The 12,168-nt window shown below is 57.5% G+C and overlaps 2 protein-coding genes across 13 annotated transcripts in view; one reads left to right on the top strand and one right to left on the bottom strand.

The window, feature by feature from the left end:
• The window catches only part of ARFGEF1 (ADP ribosylation factor guanine nucleotide exchange factor 1), a 48,412-nt gene extending 39,746 nt beyond the window's left edge, over nt 1-8,666 (top strand). The window contains exons 29-39 of the mRNA XM_068162511.1: nt 462-592; nt 1,322-1,451; nt 2,546-2,681; nt 2,764-2,902; nt 3,216-3,285; nt 3,518-3,647; nt 4,164-4,303; nt 4,596-4,764; nt 5,566-5,704; nt 6,374-6,491; nt 7,288-8,666. Coding sequence (XP_068018612.1) covers nt 462-592; nt 1,322-1,451; nt 2,546-2,681; nt 2,764-2,902; nt 3,216-3,285; nt 3,518-3,647; nt 4,164-4,303; nt 4,596-4,764; nt 5,566-5,704; nt 6,374-6,491; nt 7,288-7,449 — 1,464 coding nt within the window. The 3' untranslated portion in view covers nt 7,450-8,666. The remainder of the gene's footprint in view (nt 1-461; nt 593-1,321; nt 1,452-2,545; nt 2,682-2,763; nt 2,903-3,215; nt 3,286-3,517; nt 3,648-4,163; nt 4,304-4,595; nt 4,765-5,565; nt 5,705-6,373; nt 6,492-7,287) is intronic.
• Nucleotides 8,667-9,264: 598 nt separating this feature from the next.
• Nucleotides 9,265-12,168, bottom strand: part of CSPP1 (centrosome and spindle pole associated protein 1) — a 32,001-nt gene continuing 29,097 nt past the window's right edge. For 10 of the 12 annotated variants that reach the window (XM_068162519.1, XM_068162525.1, XM_068162515.1 and 7 more), the window contains 5 exons: nt 11,437-11,477; nt 11,041-11,104; nt 10,737-10,846; nt 10,450-10,606; nt 9,265-9,987 (listed from right to left, as the gene is read on the bottom strand). In XM_068162519.1, coding sequence (XP_068018620.1) covers nt 9,764-9,987; nt 10,450-10,606; nt 10,737-10,846; nt 11,041-11,104; nt 11,437-11,477 — 596 coding nt within the window. In that variant the 3' untranslated portion in view covers nt 9,265-9,763. Of the gene's footprint in view, nt 9,988-10,449; nt 10,607-10,732; nt 10,847-11,040; nt 11,105-11,436; nt 11,478-12,168 lie in introns of those variants that run through there. The other 2 variants (XM_068162514.1, XM_068162520.1) reach the window with 2 other exon arrangements.

Genomic DNA, 12,168 nt, shown 5'->3' with positions numbered 1-12,168 from the left:
CAGGCTTTGACACTGTCAGCAGTTCACTGTCTTTGATTCTCCCCAGCTCTGCCGGTGTGGAGCTGTCCTGAGAGCTGCTGGGAGCAGCATGGCTCAGGATCTGCTCCCTGCTGGGAAATGTGGGAGGAGTGGGGAATGGCAGCAGTGAAAGTGCTTCATATCCTCATAGCGTTGTGGGAGAGCCTCAAGTTCTGTGCTGTCCTCATGAAAAGAGAGCAGGAGGCTCAGCCTGGGCCCCAGGCAAACACTGATGCTTGGCTCTGTCACCTGCTTTATTCTGGCCGTGCTCCACCAAGCACTGCTTTGCCCAGCACTTCTCAGTGCCCATGGTTTGCCTGCCAGCTCAGCTGAGGGGCCAGGCTGCAGTGGTGGTGGAGCAGAGGGGGGCTGTGTGTGTGGGGAGGCTGTGTGTGTGGGGAGTGTGCTCTGGCAGCCCCTGTGAGCTGCGTTTCCTCCCGCAGGCCTTCAGGGAGTACACCAGCGACGACATGAACGTGGCGCCCGAGGACAGAGTGTGGGTGCGAGGCTGGTTCCCAATCCTCTTTGAGTTGTCCTGCATCATCAATAGATGCAAATTAGATGTAAGAACCAGGTAACAATCAGTGTTTGTCATTCACATTCTAAAAGGCTTGCTTTATACTTTGACAATAGCGACAGGCCTCTCGGTAATGAGGCCAGGAAGCTGCTCAGGGGTTGGTGATGCTGCTGCAGCAAATGCTGGAGTGGGGTGGCTGTGAGGGCATGAAGTAGGTGAGTCCTGGCTGCTCTTAAACAGTCAAATCAGAGAATCCTTCTGGTTGGAAGAGACCCTGGAGGTCATAGAGTCCAGCCCTTAACACCCAGCACTGCCAGGGCATCACCAAACCTTCTCTCTCAGCACCACCTCTCTGTGGCTTTGAAACCCCTCCAGGCTGGGGACTGCACCGCTGCCCTGGGCCAGTGCTGGTGCTCACTGTGAGGATTGATCTCCAAGTGGTGCTGTGTGTGCAGCTGCCTGGCAGCTCTGCTGCTGCCTTTCCTCTGGAGCTGGTTCCAGACCTGAGTGCCTTACCTGCAAGCCCCCCTTCCTTCACTTTTCTGGGCCCTGGTCCCAGCTTTCATTTGAAGTCCCCCAGTTCTCAGCAGTGTCTCTGGCTCTGCCTGCAGCCCTGAAGTGCTGCTTCCAGAAGCTGATTCTCTACTCTTGCTGTAGTGCACTGCAGTGACTGCCCCCCCTCACCAGTGTGAGCTGGGTAGTGCTGCAGGCAGTGCTGCAGCTGGACACAGCTGGTTTGCAGCTGCTCTTGTGTACTCCTCACATCTTGCTCTCCCTCCCTCCCAGGGGCTTGACTGTGATGTTTGAAATCATGAAGACCTACGGGCACACCTATGAGAAGCACTGGTGGCAGGATCTGTTCCGCATTGTCTTCAGGATATTTGACAACATGAAGCTGCCAGAGCAGCAGACAGAGGTGAGAGCTGGCAGCAGACCTGGGCTGACAGCAGAAGACCTCAGCAGGGATTCAGAGAATGGCCTGGGTGGGAAGGGACCCTGAAGGTCCTCCAGTTCCAGCCCTCCTGCCATGGGCAGGGACACTTCCCACCAGCTCAGCTTGCTCAGGGCCTCATCCAGCCTGGCCTTGGACACCTCCAGGGAGGAGGCAGCCACAGCCTCCCTGGGCAGCCTGTGCCAGTGGCTCCCCAGCCTCTCTGTCAGGAATTTCTTCCTCACTTCCAGTCTCATCAAGTAGTGAGGCAAGCCCCCCCAGCTCCTGTGGCTGAGCTGTGCTTCTGGTAGCCTTGGTTTGGTTTATTGGTGCTGTGGTGGAGGTGTTGTCACTGCTTGTCTTGTGCTTCAAGCCCTGTGTGTAGAGGGGCACAAACAAGAACAGCATAAAACAAACCCCCCTGGGGTCTGAGAGAGCTGCAGCTCTCACACCTGCTCTCTGAGACATCAGTCTGTGGCAGCAGGCTCAGTGCAGTGAGGTTTATCATCAGCACTGGGGGCACAGCTAGAGGAAATAAGGTCAGGTTCAAATCTTTTTGATGGCTGGGACTGGGGGGGAAAGCCCAAAAGCCTAAACCAAGCAACCCAAAACTCAGCACTGTGCCTTCACTGCACCCTTCTAACCTGCCACAGCAGGACCAGGTCCTGTCCTGCCAGAGGAGGTGGCGCAGCACGGGGCTGAGCAGTGTAAAGTCTGTGTGAGCTGTGATGCAAGCTGCCAGCTGGTCAGGAGGATGTCTGCACACTTGCAGGCATAGCTCATGTCAGGGCATTGTGATGCCCTGGAGAAGACTTAAAGCAGAGGAAGTGGAGCCTGCTGTTCCACTCCTAAGCTGGGGCTGGACACAAGTTTCCCATGGAGCTGTCTGGTGCTGCTGGAAGCCTGGGAGCTGCCTGCAGGACCTGGGGCTGCAAGTGTTGGGGCTTGGAGATAGAGCAAGGGCTTGCCACTGGGCAGCAATTCCAGCTGAGTCAGTCCACACAGCCCATAGCCTGCAGGGATCTGTATCCTCAGTTCCACCTCGGGCCAAGCTGTAACCGGTGCCTTTCCCCTCCCAGAAAGCAGAGTGGATGACAACCACTTGCAACCACGCCCTGTATGCAATCTGTGACGTCTTCACACAGTACCTGGAGGTGCTCAGTGATGTGCTGCTGGATGATATCTTTGCCCAGCTGTACTGGTGTGTGCAGCAAGGTAGGGCAGCTCCCCTCCCCCTGCAGTGCCAGCAGCTCGCTGGGGCTCAGCCCTGACCTGCTGCCCCGCCTGCCCCCTGCAGACAACGAGCAGCTGGCCCGCTCCGGCACCAACTGCCTGGAGAATGTGGTCATCCTCAACGGGGAGAAGTTCACCCTGGAGATCTGGGACAAGACCTGCACCTGCATGCTGGATATCTTCAAGACCACCATCCCCCACGCGTAAGCCAGGCCCCTGCCTGCCCCCAGGGCCCTGCTGGCTGCAGCCAGGCCACCTGCAGCCTCCCCTGCAAGCCCAGTGCCCACCGGGGCAGCTGCTGGGGGTGCTGAAGTTCAGTCAGCACCACACTGACCTCTTCCAGTGTGGGAGAGGAGGAGACCCTTCCCCCTGAAATGACTTCTTTTAGCTCTACAAGTACCCAGAGCCACCTCTGGTTGTGCTTGGCTGCCCCTCAGTTAGACAAGAGGCAGAGTGGCCTTTCCTAGGCTGCTCTCTGCTCCAGGCAGTACATTGGGTGCTGGTTTTGTTCCTCAGGCTGCTGACTTGGCGACCAGCCAGTGGGGAGTATGGCTCTGGATCCCCTGCTGATGCTAAAGAGAAGCTGGTAAGCTGCTGGGGGAAGAGGTGGTGAGAGTCTGGGGCAAATGTGATGGAGGAGGAGGGAGAGGTGGGCTTGGTGTAGAGCCAGCTGGGTTGACTTGGAGAGGGTTTTGCAGCTAAGGTGCTGGTTGATGCTTATGCAGTGTGGAAGCAGCAAGTGTCCTGAGCTGTGCAGAGCTCAGCTGTGCCAGAGCAGCTCTCAGGAGGTGGTTATGGGCTGTTTGCTGTCTTTCCAGGACACCATCTCTCAGAAGTCAGTGGACATCCACGACTCTGTGCAGCCCAGGCCTGCAGATGGACGTTCCTACCAGCCCAGCACAGGGCCCTCAGCCCCTGAGGAGCAGAGCAAGCCCAGGCCCACAGCCAGTGAGTATTGGGTTGGCTCTTGAGGAGTGGCCAGCAGATGTTTGACAGCTTTAGATGCAGCCCCAGCTGGGACTTGTCAAGAAAATGGGAGGGGTTGGATGCAGCCTTTACCCCAGGCAGGAGCTCACAGAGTAGCTCTCTGCTTGCAGAGCTCTGCAGAGCAGGGCTGATGCATGCAGCAGCGCTGCCTGACAAGCAGCTGGCTCTGGACTGCATGAGGATCCTGCCCAGCCTTGGGTTAGTGCTTGAGGTGCTCCTGCCTGCTGGACAAGGACAAACAGCAGGGGTGACACTGCTGCTGTCCTGAGCCTCCTGTGGGGCAGCCTCAGCCTCTGCTCTTGCAGAGTGGTGCTGAGCAGGGCCCTGCTCTGGGTGGGTTCTAGAGGAAATGAGGACAGGTGGCTCTGAGGTGAGGCCATAAAAACCTGCCCAGGGGTGGGTTCCAGGTTGGGTTTATGAATGTGCTCCAAGTTCAGCTGCTCCTCAGCAGGCCCCTTCCCTTTCTTTCCTGCAAAGAATTCCCTGAACAGAAGTTATTTGCTGCTCTTCTGATCAAGTGTGTGGTGCAGCTGGAGCTCATTCAGACCATCGACAACATCGTCTTCTTCCCAGCAACCAGCAAGAAGGAGGATGCAGAGAACCTGGCAGCAGCACAGGTGGGCAGGGCTGAGAGGGCTGTCCCCAAGGGCTGCTTATCCCTGGAGCAGAGCTCAGGAGCTCCTCTGACAGCACCTAGGAGCTGTGGAGACCTTCCAACAGGCTGCTGAGATCTTCAACACCTTGGGTTAAATTGCATCCTGAATGGGTGGGGATGAAAACCTCTTGTTGGGAGGGGCTGGTGTCATGTGGCTCAGTGTAACCACGGCTGCCAACGAAGGCAGGGCTGAGCTGCCCCCGGGGCCTGCTGAGGGCAGCTGGGCAGTTTCATGTTCTTTTGTGTCTCACCAGAGGGATGCAGTGGATTTCAATGTCCATGTGGATACCCAAGACCAGGGGATGTACAGATTCCTGACCTCACAGCAGCTCTTCAAGCTCCTGGACTGTCTGCTGGAGTCTCACAGATTTGCTAAAGCATTCAACTCCAACAATGAGCAGAGAACTGCTCTCTGGAAAGCAGGTGAGGCCTTCCCCCTGGGGCCAGGCTTTGGGACAGCCTGGTCCTGCGCTGCCCTGAGAGGGCTCCAAAGGCCTGCACCCCCCAGGCTGGCCCCCGGCACCCCCCAGGCTGGCCCCCGGCACCCCCCAGGCTGGCCCCCGGCACCCCCCAGGCTGGCCCCCTGCACCCCCCAGGCTGGCCCCCTGCACCCCCCAGGCTGGCCCCCGGCACCCCCCAGGCTGGCCCCCGGCACCCCCCAGGCTGGCCCCCGGCACCCCCCAGGCTGGCCCCCTGCACCCCCCAGGCTGGCCCCCTGCACCCCTCAGCAGCCCTCAGGCCGGAGAGGGCCCCTGGGCAGCTGTAGAGAGCTGTGCTGCCTGCAGCTGAAGGGTTACAGCTGCCAAGCTGGTCCCTGGCTGTGAGCCTTGTGCTTGGGATCCACAGGTACCAAACCCCAAAACTCCTTTGGGGGAGGCTGTGGGTGGGGTTTACCTCTCCCTGTGTAAGTGAAACAATCGAGGAGTTGTGCCTCTTGTGTAAGGGAAAGGGGAGAGTGTGTGGAACAGCTCTGTGCTGCTGAGCTGTGCTTTCAATGCTTGCTGAGCTCCTGCAGGGAGCTGCTGTGTGCAAACGCAGCCCCCCCCCGCTGGCCTGAGCTGCTGCTCATGGCTGTGCCCCTGGGGGCCAGGCACAGTGCTGTGCCCAGGGAGAGCTGCTGGAAGCCAACTGCAGGAACAGTCGGTGAGAGGAGGTGGTTGTGGCTGCGCTGTCGGTGAGGCAGCCAGGTGAGGCAGCGCTCTCCATGGCTGTCTGTTTGTGCAGGGTTCAAAGGCAAGTCCAAGCCCAACCTGCTGAAGCAGGAGACCAGCAGCCTGGCCTGCGGGCTGCGCATCCTCTTCCGCATGTACACCGACGAGAGCCGCACCGGCGCCTGGGAGGAGGTCCAGCAGCGGCTGCTCAGGTGAGGGCCAAGCAGCTCAGGCTGCTGCTGCTGTTCCTGAGCTTGCAGGAGCTCTGGCTTGGTTTGCAAGGAAACAGCTCCCAGAGCCAGCAGAGTCTGCTGAGCCCACAGCTAACCCAGAGAGCTCTCTGGTGTGCAGGGAGTGCTGTGCCTCCAGCTGCTGCCTCTGCTCTGGGCCTCAGATGTTCTGGGGTCCTGCTCCTCCCCTGCAGAACCTTGGGGCATGCAGCTCCTGGCTGGCTGTTCATCCCCTCAGTGTGTGCAGAGCTGCTCAGGCAAGTGCTGGATTAACACAAGGCTTAAAGCCAGAGCAGGGGAAGGATGCTGAGGCTCAGGGAGCAGAGCTGAGCCCTACCTGCTTACAGCAGCAGGGATTAATTGTTAAAGCCCTTTTTGTCCCATGCTTTTTAATAGCTCCTGGAGAGCATTTGATGCACTTCAACTGCCTGCAGCCTGTGTTTTGTCAGCATCTTTGGTGCTGAAGGCTCAGGGCTTTGAGTTTGAGCTGCACCAATTCACTGCTCAGGCTTAGAGTGGTGGTTGTAGAATGCTGCTGTTCTACACCAGGGCTCTGTACTCTCTGGTGGCAAAGCCAAAGCTCCCTGCCAGCCACAGAGCTCAAACTCAGCTGTCAATGACTGACTACCTGTCTGTGCCTCTCCTCCCCAGTGTCTGCAGCGAGGCTCTGAGTTACTTCCTCACTCTGACCTCAGAAAGTCACCGGGAAGCCTGGACCAATCTGCTGCTCCTGTTCTTGACTAAAGTGCTGAAGATCAGTGATGAAAGGGTGAGTAGTGCTGGGGTGCTGCTGGAGGTGCTTTACTTGGACAGGGCTCTGCAGGTGAAGTGCTGCAGGGCAGTTCTGCAGGCACAGTTCCTCACCTGGCAGCAGCCTCCTCTGCTGCTTGGCACTCCTGCAGCCAGTAATGCAGGGAGGCAGAAAATGCAGCTTAGAAAAGCTGGAGGAAACAAAGGCCCTCGAGCAGTGTGTGCTCAGCAGCTCTGGCTGCACAGGGAGGGGAGCAGCAGCTAATGCTTTGCTCAGAGGACCCAGTGCTGCAGCTGCCTCTGCCAAGATGTTCTGCAGTCATTAATCCATAACTGGGGCTCCCTCTGTGTCTAACCAAACTTGCCTGAAATACTCAGTGAAAGGAGCCACCTGCACCCCAAAAATGGTAGCAGGAAGGTTGTTCCTCTTGAAGAAGCTTTTGAGGACCTCTAAGACTTGGTGATCTTAAAGGTCTTCTCCACCCTTAATGATTGTATGGTGTGAGCACTACAGGGAGCAGTGGGGCTGGGGGCAGAGTAGGGCACAGCTGTCCCAGCCCTGCTCCTGCAGCAGCTCTGAGACATTTTTTCTCTGGTCATGAGGTGGTTTCTCACCTTGACTCAGCACAGAAGCTGGAGAAGACCTTCAAGGGCATCGAGTCCAACCCTAACCCAGCTGCCCTGAGCACCAAACCCTATGCTGCAGCACCCCCTCTGCACCCTTCCTGGACACCTGTACCACCTCCCTGGGCACTTACCCTCGGCCCTGGTGGTTTGTCTGAGTGCCTGAGCCGCTGCTCTCTGTGTCTCCTCAGTTCAAGGCTCATGCCTCCTCCTACTACCCGCTGCTGTGTGAGATCATGCAGTTCGACCTGATCCCGGAGCTGCGCGCGGTGCTGCGCCGCTTCTTCCTGCGCATCGGCCTCGTGTTCCGCATCTGCCCCCCGCAGCCCGAGCCTGCTGCAGCCCAGCACTGACCGCTGCTGGCCTGCCCTGCTCGGCTGGGGGGCAGGAGCGGCGCCCGGGAGCCTCCCCTGCTCGGCTGGGGGGCAGGAGCGGCGCCTGGGAGCCTCCCCTGCTGGGCTGGGGGGCAGGAGCGGTGCCCAGAGGCTTCCCAGGCTCAGCTGGAGGCGAGGAGTGGGTGCAGAGCTGGCCCCCACCACAGCCAGGGGTCCATGGTACAGCTGCTCACCACTGTCCCTGAGGCTCCTGTTCACCCTTCCCCACTGCTTCCCACCCTGTGCCCTGGGGGTGGGAGCGAAATGTACCCAAAGAACTCTGGCTGCACAGGTCTGAGCTTCAGAGAAGTCCAACTCAGGAGAGCTGTGTTGTGAAGGATTCCTGTTCCCGGGGGAGAGCCCAGGGAATGCCTGCTGCTGGTAAGAGAGGTGGAGCAGCTCTGGCTGACACTCCAAGCTTTTTGCACAGGGGCTGTCTGGGTGATGCTCTGGGGCACGGACAGAGGCAGGGCTGTGCCAGCCCCCAGCACCAGACAGTTCTTCCCAGATGCTTTGATTTCTCTTCCTGAGTTGCTGAGAACCCAGAACACTTCATCCTTTACCAAATGCACTAGAAGGTTGGGGGGATGTTTTTTGGGGGGTTGTGATTTTCTCTCTTTTTTCCCCCCCTTGGTTTTGTTCTGTTCTTTGGTTTCTTTGTTAGCCAGCAGTGAGTGTTGCTGACTCCTGTCAGAGCAGAGGCAGAACCACCACCACTGACACAACTACCTGTGTACTATACTTGCTTTAGGGCTTTTAACTCTTACCAGAGCCATCAAAATGATCCTTCAAGGACTGGAACTTGAATCACTGCAAACGAGTCTCAGTTGTTGTCTGCTGTCAGCTGTTCCTCTCTCCTTCCCCTTGGTTTGATGTAGATTTCACTGCTCCTGTACAGAACTCAGTGTTGACTTTCCTGCAGTACACATGGCATGGGTTGGGGCTGGTCAAGTCTATGGCGATGTCTTCATACTGTGAATTGTGCTCTGATGGTTACCAGGCAAAGCTTCTCCAGCATTCTGTACTCCAATGGATGTAGAAATTTTTTCAGAGGGACACAAATGTATATGGTACAGATCTGTAAAGTTTTCTATGTAAAAAACCTCTGTACAACTTTCTGTACAATACTTGGTTCTCATCTGGCATACTCTAATCAGGTTATAGGTCAATAAAGTTTTTGAACTCTTTCAGCCTAACCCCCAGAGCCTCCTCCTACAGCTTCCTCACCTCCTGCTCTGCTTCCAAGCACCCAGCCCCCAGGGGCAGGAAGTGTGCCCCTAGGGGCAAAGAGGGTGCAGAGGAAGGGTAAGTCTGAAGAAGGAGGCAAGTGCTGGCAGCTGGAGTGGTCACAGCCACTGCCCAGGGAGCTGGGCTGCTCTCCAGGCTGCTCCCCCAAAACTGAGCTAGCAAAGGAGAACAGCCTCAGCCACGAGGAGGGAGGCTGCCTGCTGCTGCCCACTGCAGGCTCCAGGGACAAGGGAAGCAGCAGGTCCATGGAGTGGCAGAGGAGAAGCTGGCAGAGGGAATTAAGGTAGGAGCTGTGCCTGGGAGTGTGTCATGGTGTTGGGTGTGGTGGAGCAGTTCTGCAGCATGACCTCCTCATGCCTGCCTTATCTTGGTCAGTGCTCAGGTGGAAAAGGCTCAGCAGCTCTTTCATCCTGGGGTGCACTCTCTCCTTGTTGCTTTCCTGTGCCTCTCCTTAGGTCTCTGCTGCTTTGAAGCCAGCCTTAACCTGCTACCTGCTGGCTGGGGCACAAGCTGTGGCAAAGGGCAAGTGACTCAAGTCTGGGGGCACAGCTTTAATAACAAAATAATTTTATTAACTCCTAAATCAGACTCATAAATTAATCTATCAGCACTCTCTACTTGCAGCACACAGCAGGGGAGGGGACAGGAGGGATGGTGCTGACAGCCATGGAACTGCTGAGCTCCTGTGCAGGACAGGACTCATCCCTCCTGTGCCCTTCTCCAAGGTATTGACTCCTGGGAGCAGCTTAACCCACACCTCTGCTGCTGGCCTCCTTTCCCAGGCAGCTGGGGAGGCTGGCTGCAACCAGAGCAGCTCCATTCCCAACTCACACACTCTGCTTCCTGCTGAGCCCAGCTCTGAGGCTGGCACTTGGATAAAGTGCAAAATCCACCAAGCCCTTTCTCCCCCTCCTGTGTTCCAGACCTTCCCTGTGCTCCTCTCCATCCACTGCAGCTCCTCTGGCTCTGTTGCTCCTAGCAGGGAGCAGTCCCTACCCCAGCCCCCGGGAGCACCGCAGGGCACAGCTGGGAGCCAGAGCCAGTGTCATCTACGGGCGGTGGAGAGGCCCTGCCAGCTCAGCAGTGTGTGCTCTGGCGACAGCTTCCCCGGGCTGGGCTCCTCTGCCATCAGTCTCTGGAGGGTCTCTGAGGTGCCTGGGCGCAGCCAGGGCTCTGTCGCCAGCGTGTCACTGGAGCTGGGCCGCCGGGCAGCACGGGGCAGGGCCTGCTGGAGGAGGTCATCTGCATCCCCCAAGGAGATGTTGTCACCTGAGAGAGGAGGTGATACAGCTTAGCAGAGCCTGCAGCAGCTTCCTGTCCTGAACAGGCTTCCTGGGCCCCAGTAGCTGCCAGAATGATGCTCCTGAACCACTTTTGTTCCTGCATAACACAGGGTTTGGGGTCCTGGGGACTTGGGCCCAGCTACAGGCTCCAAGCCTTTGGTGCCAGAGAACAAGGAGTAGTGCTGGCACCCATGGCTGGACACAGTAGAAAGCCATGAGGACAAACACAGCTTTGGAAAACCAGGGCAACTGGCTCGTGACCCATGTGGGAAGTCACAGGCCAGGAGCAGTGGCTCTGGTACCTCACAGCCCATGCAGCTGGGTAGCCACAGGCTGCTGCTGGCAGTGCTACAAGGGGAGAAGAGGCTGAGCAGACAGGAATTAGACAGCTGCCTGAAGCAGCCCTTTCCCCAGCCAGAGCTGTGCCCCAGTGCTCACTGTTCCTCACCTGCAGCCCTGCCCCTGGCAGCAGGCTGCTGCTGGAGCTCTGCCAGGCGCTGCAGCCGCTCCTCGTTCCGGCCCCGCAGCTGCTCCAGGCTGCAGTTGGAGTGCAGGGAGAAGCTGTCAGGGTGCAGGGGTGGTGTCCAGGCTGCTGGGGTGTCCTCCTGCAGGGAAGCCACACCCAGTCTGTCAGTTAAACAGCATCCCCTGAAGAGGGCTGGCTGCATACAGCTGTGTCAGCTCCCCCAGGAGGGGCCAGAGCTTCACCCCTCCCTTTCAGGTTCCCATACACACTGCAGGCTCCAGTGCTCTCTGCCTCAGCCTTCTCCTCTCCCTTGCAGAGGATGGAAGCTGTGGTGACAAATTCACTTCTCCCAAGGCAGAAAACGTTTCCCCATTAGCACCTGGAGTGAAAAAGGAGAGGTCCTCTTCAGACACACACAGCTGGCACACAGCTAGTCCCAGGGAGCTCTGCCCTGGCAGCTGTGATTTGCTGGCACCTTCAAACCATCACCACGGCTGCAATGGGTGCCAGCATCTCAGAGCCACACCTTCATGTGACAGCCCCTAGCTGTGGGGAGGGGAGGTACCAGCTCACCAAGGAAAGCACTGTCTGACTCCAGCAGGGAGCTCTTCAGGAATTCAGTGGATTCATTCCTGAGCTGCAAAAGCACAGCAGAAGTCAGACACCTCGGTCAGAAATGTCCCCCTGGAGACAGATCCAACCCCTCACTTAAGCCACTCCATCCACAGCAGCTGCTGCTGGGCTGTTCCTGCTCCTTCCCCTCCCAGCAGCTGTCTAACATCTATAAATATGGAACAATTGCTGAGGGAGATAAAGAGGAGGTAAAGACTTGAACTCTCCCTCCACCACTGCTGCTCCCTGCAGTGAGAACTTGCCGGTCCAATTCCTTCCTCCCAGTGAGCAAGGCAACATTTCCCACACTTGAAAAAGGCAAAGCACTGCAATAAGAAAATCCTGGTTCATCCTTACCAGTCCCAGGGGTTGTGGGTTCCCACCAGACACAGAATCTTCTGGACCAACAAGCCACAGGATCAAGGGACAGAACAACAGTAGTGGTATCAAAACATGAGCCAAAACATGCAAAGTTTCATCAGCCTCCCACAACACAGAGGCCACTGCAGAGCTGCTGTAGAGCCCCACACCCTGCAATGGCTGCTGGAGGCCCTCTGAGTGCAGCCTTGACTCCAGCTTCCTTACAGCAGCTTCAGCAGAAGCAGAGAAACCAGCCAGAACTCAGTGCTGTAACAAAGCCTTCCCTGCCCCAGCCCCTGCCAGCACCTCCCCCGAGCAGGTTTTACACAACACATTTTGCTTACTCCAAGAGCTAAAGCTAATGGCACTCAGCATCCCCGTGGCTGCTGGTGCTGAACTGCAACGCCCTGAACTCCCTCTGCTCTCCAGCCAGGGCACAAGAGCCCTCACCCATGGAGACAACTCTGCTGTACCACTCTGCTTGCACTTGCTGTGAGCCAAGTGGGAAACCAAACCAATGCTGTGTTCAGCCTCAAAACAGAGCCAGGGGTGAAGCTTTTCTTCCAGAACCAGGGAACCCCTGACCCCCACCTTGCTTTTTGCCATTATTGTGGCAGTCAGGAGCCTCATCTACCTGTGGGGAAGCTGAACATCACAAGAGCTTTGCAGTTGAGGCTCTTGGACACTCCAGCAACATCTATCCCATAATGCCTGCCAGGAACAGGCTCC

The sequence above is a fragment of the Melanerpes formicivorus genome, unplaced genomic scaffold (assembly GCF_026170545.1).
Source record: "Melanerpes formicivorus ecotype bairdi unplaced genomic scaffold, bMelFor1.0.p_v2 SCAF_65, whole genome shotgun sequence".
NCBI classification, from domain to species: Eukaryota; Metazoa; Chordata; class Aves; order Piciformes; family Picidae; genus Melanerpes; species Melanerpes formicivorus.
This window is presented reverse-complemented; position numbering and strand designations above follow the sequence as displayed.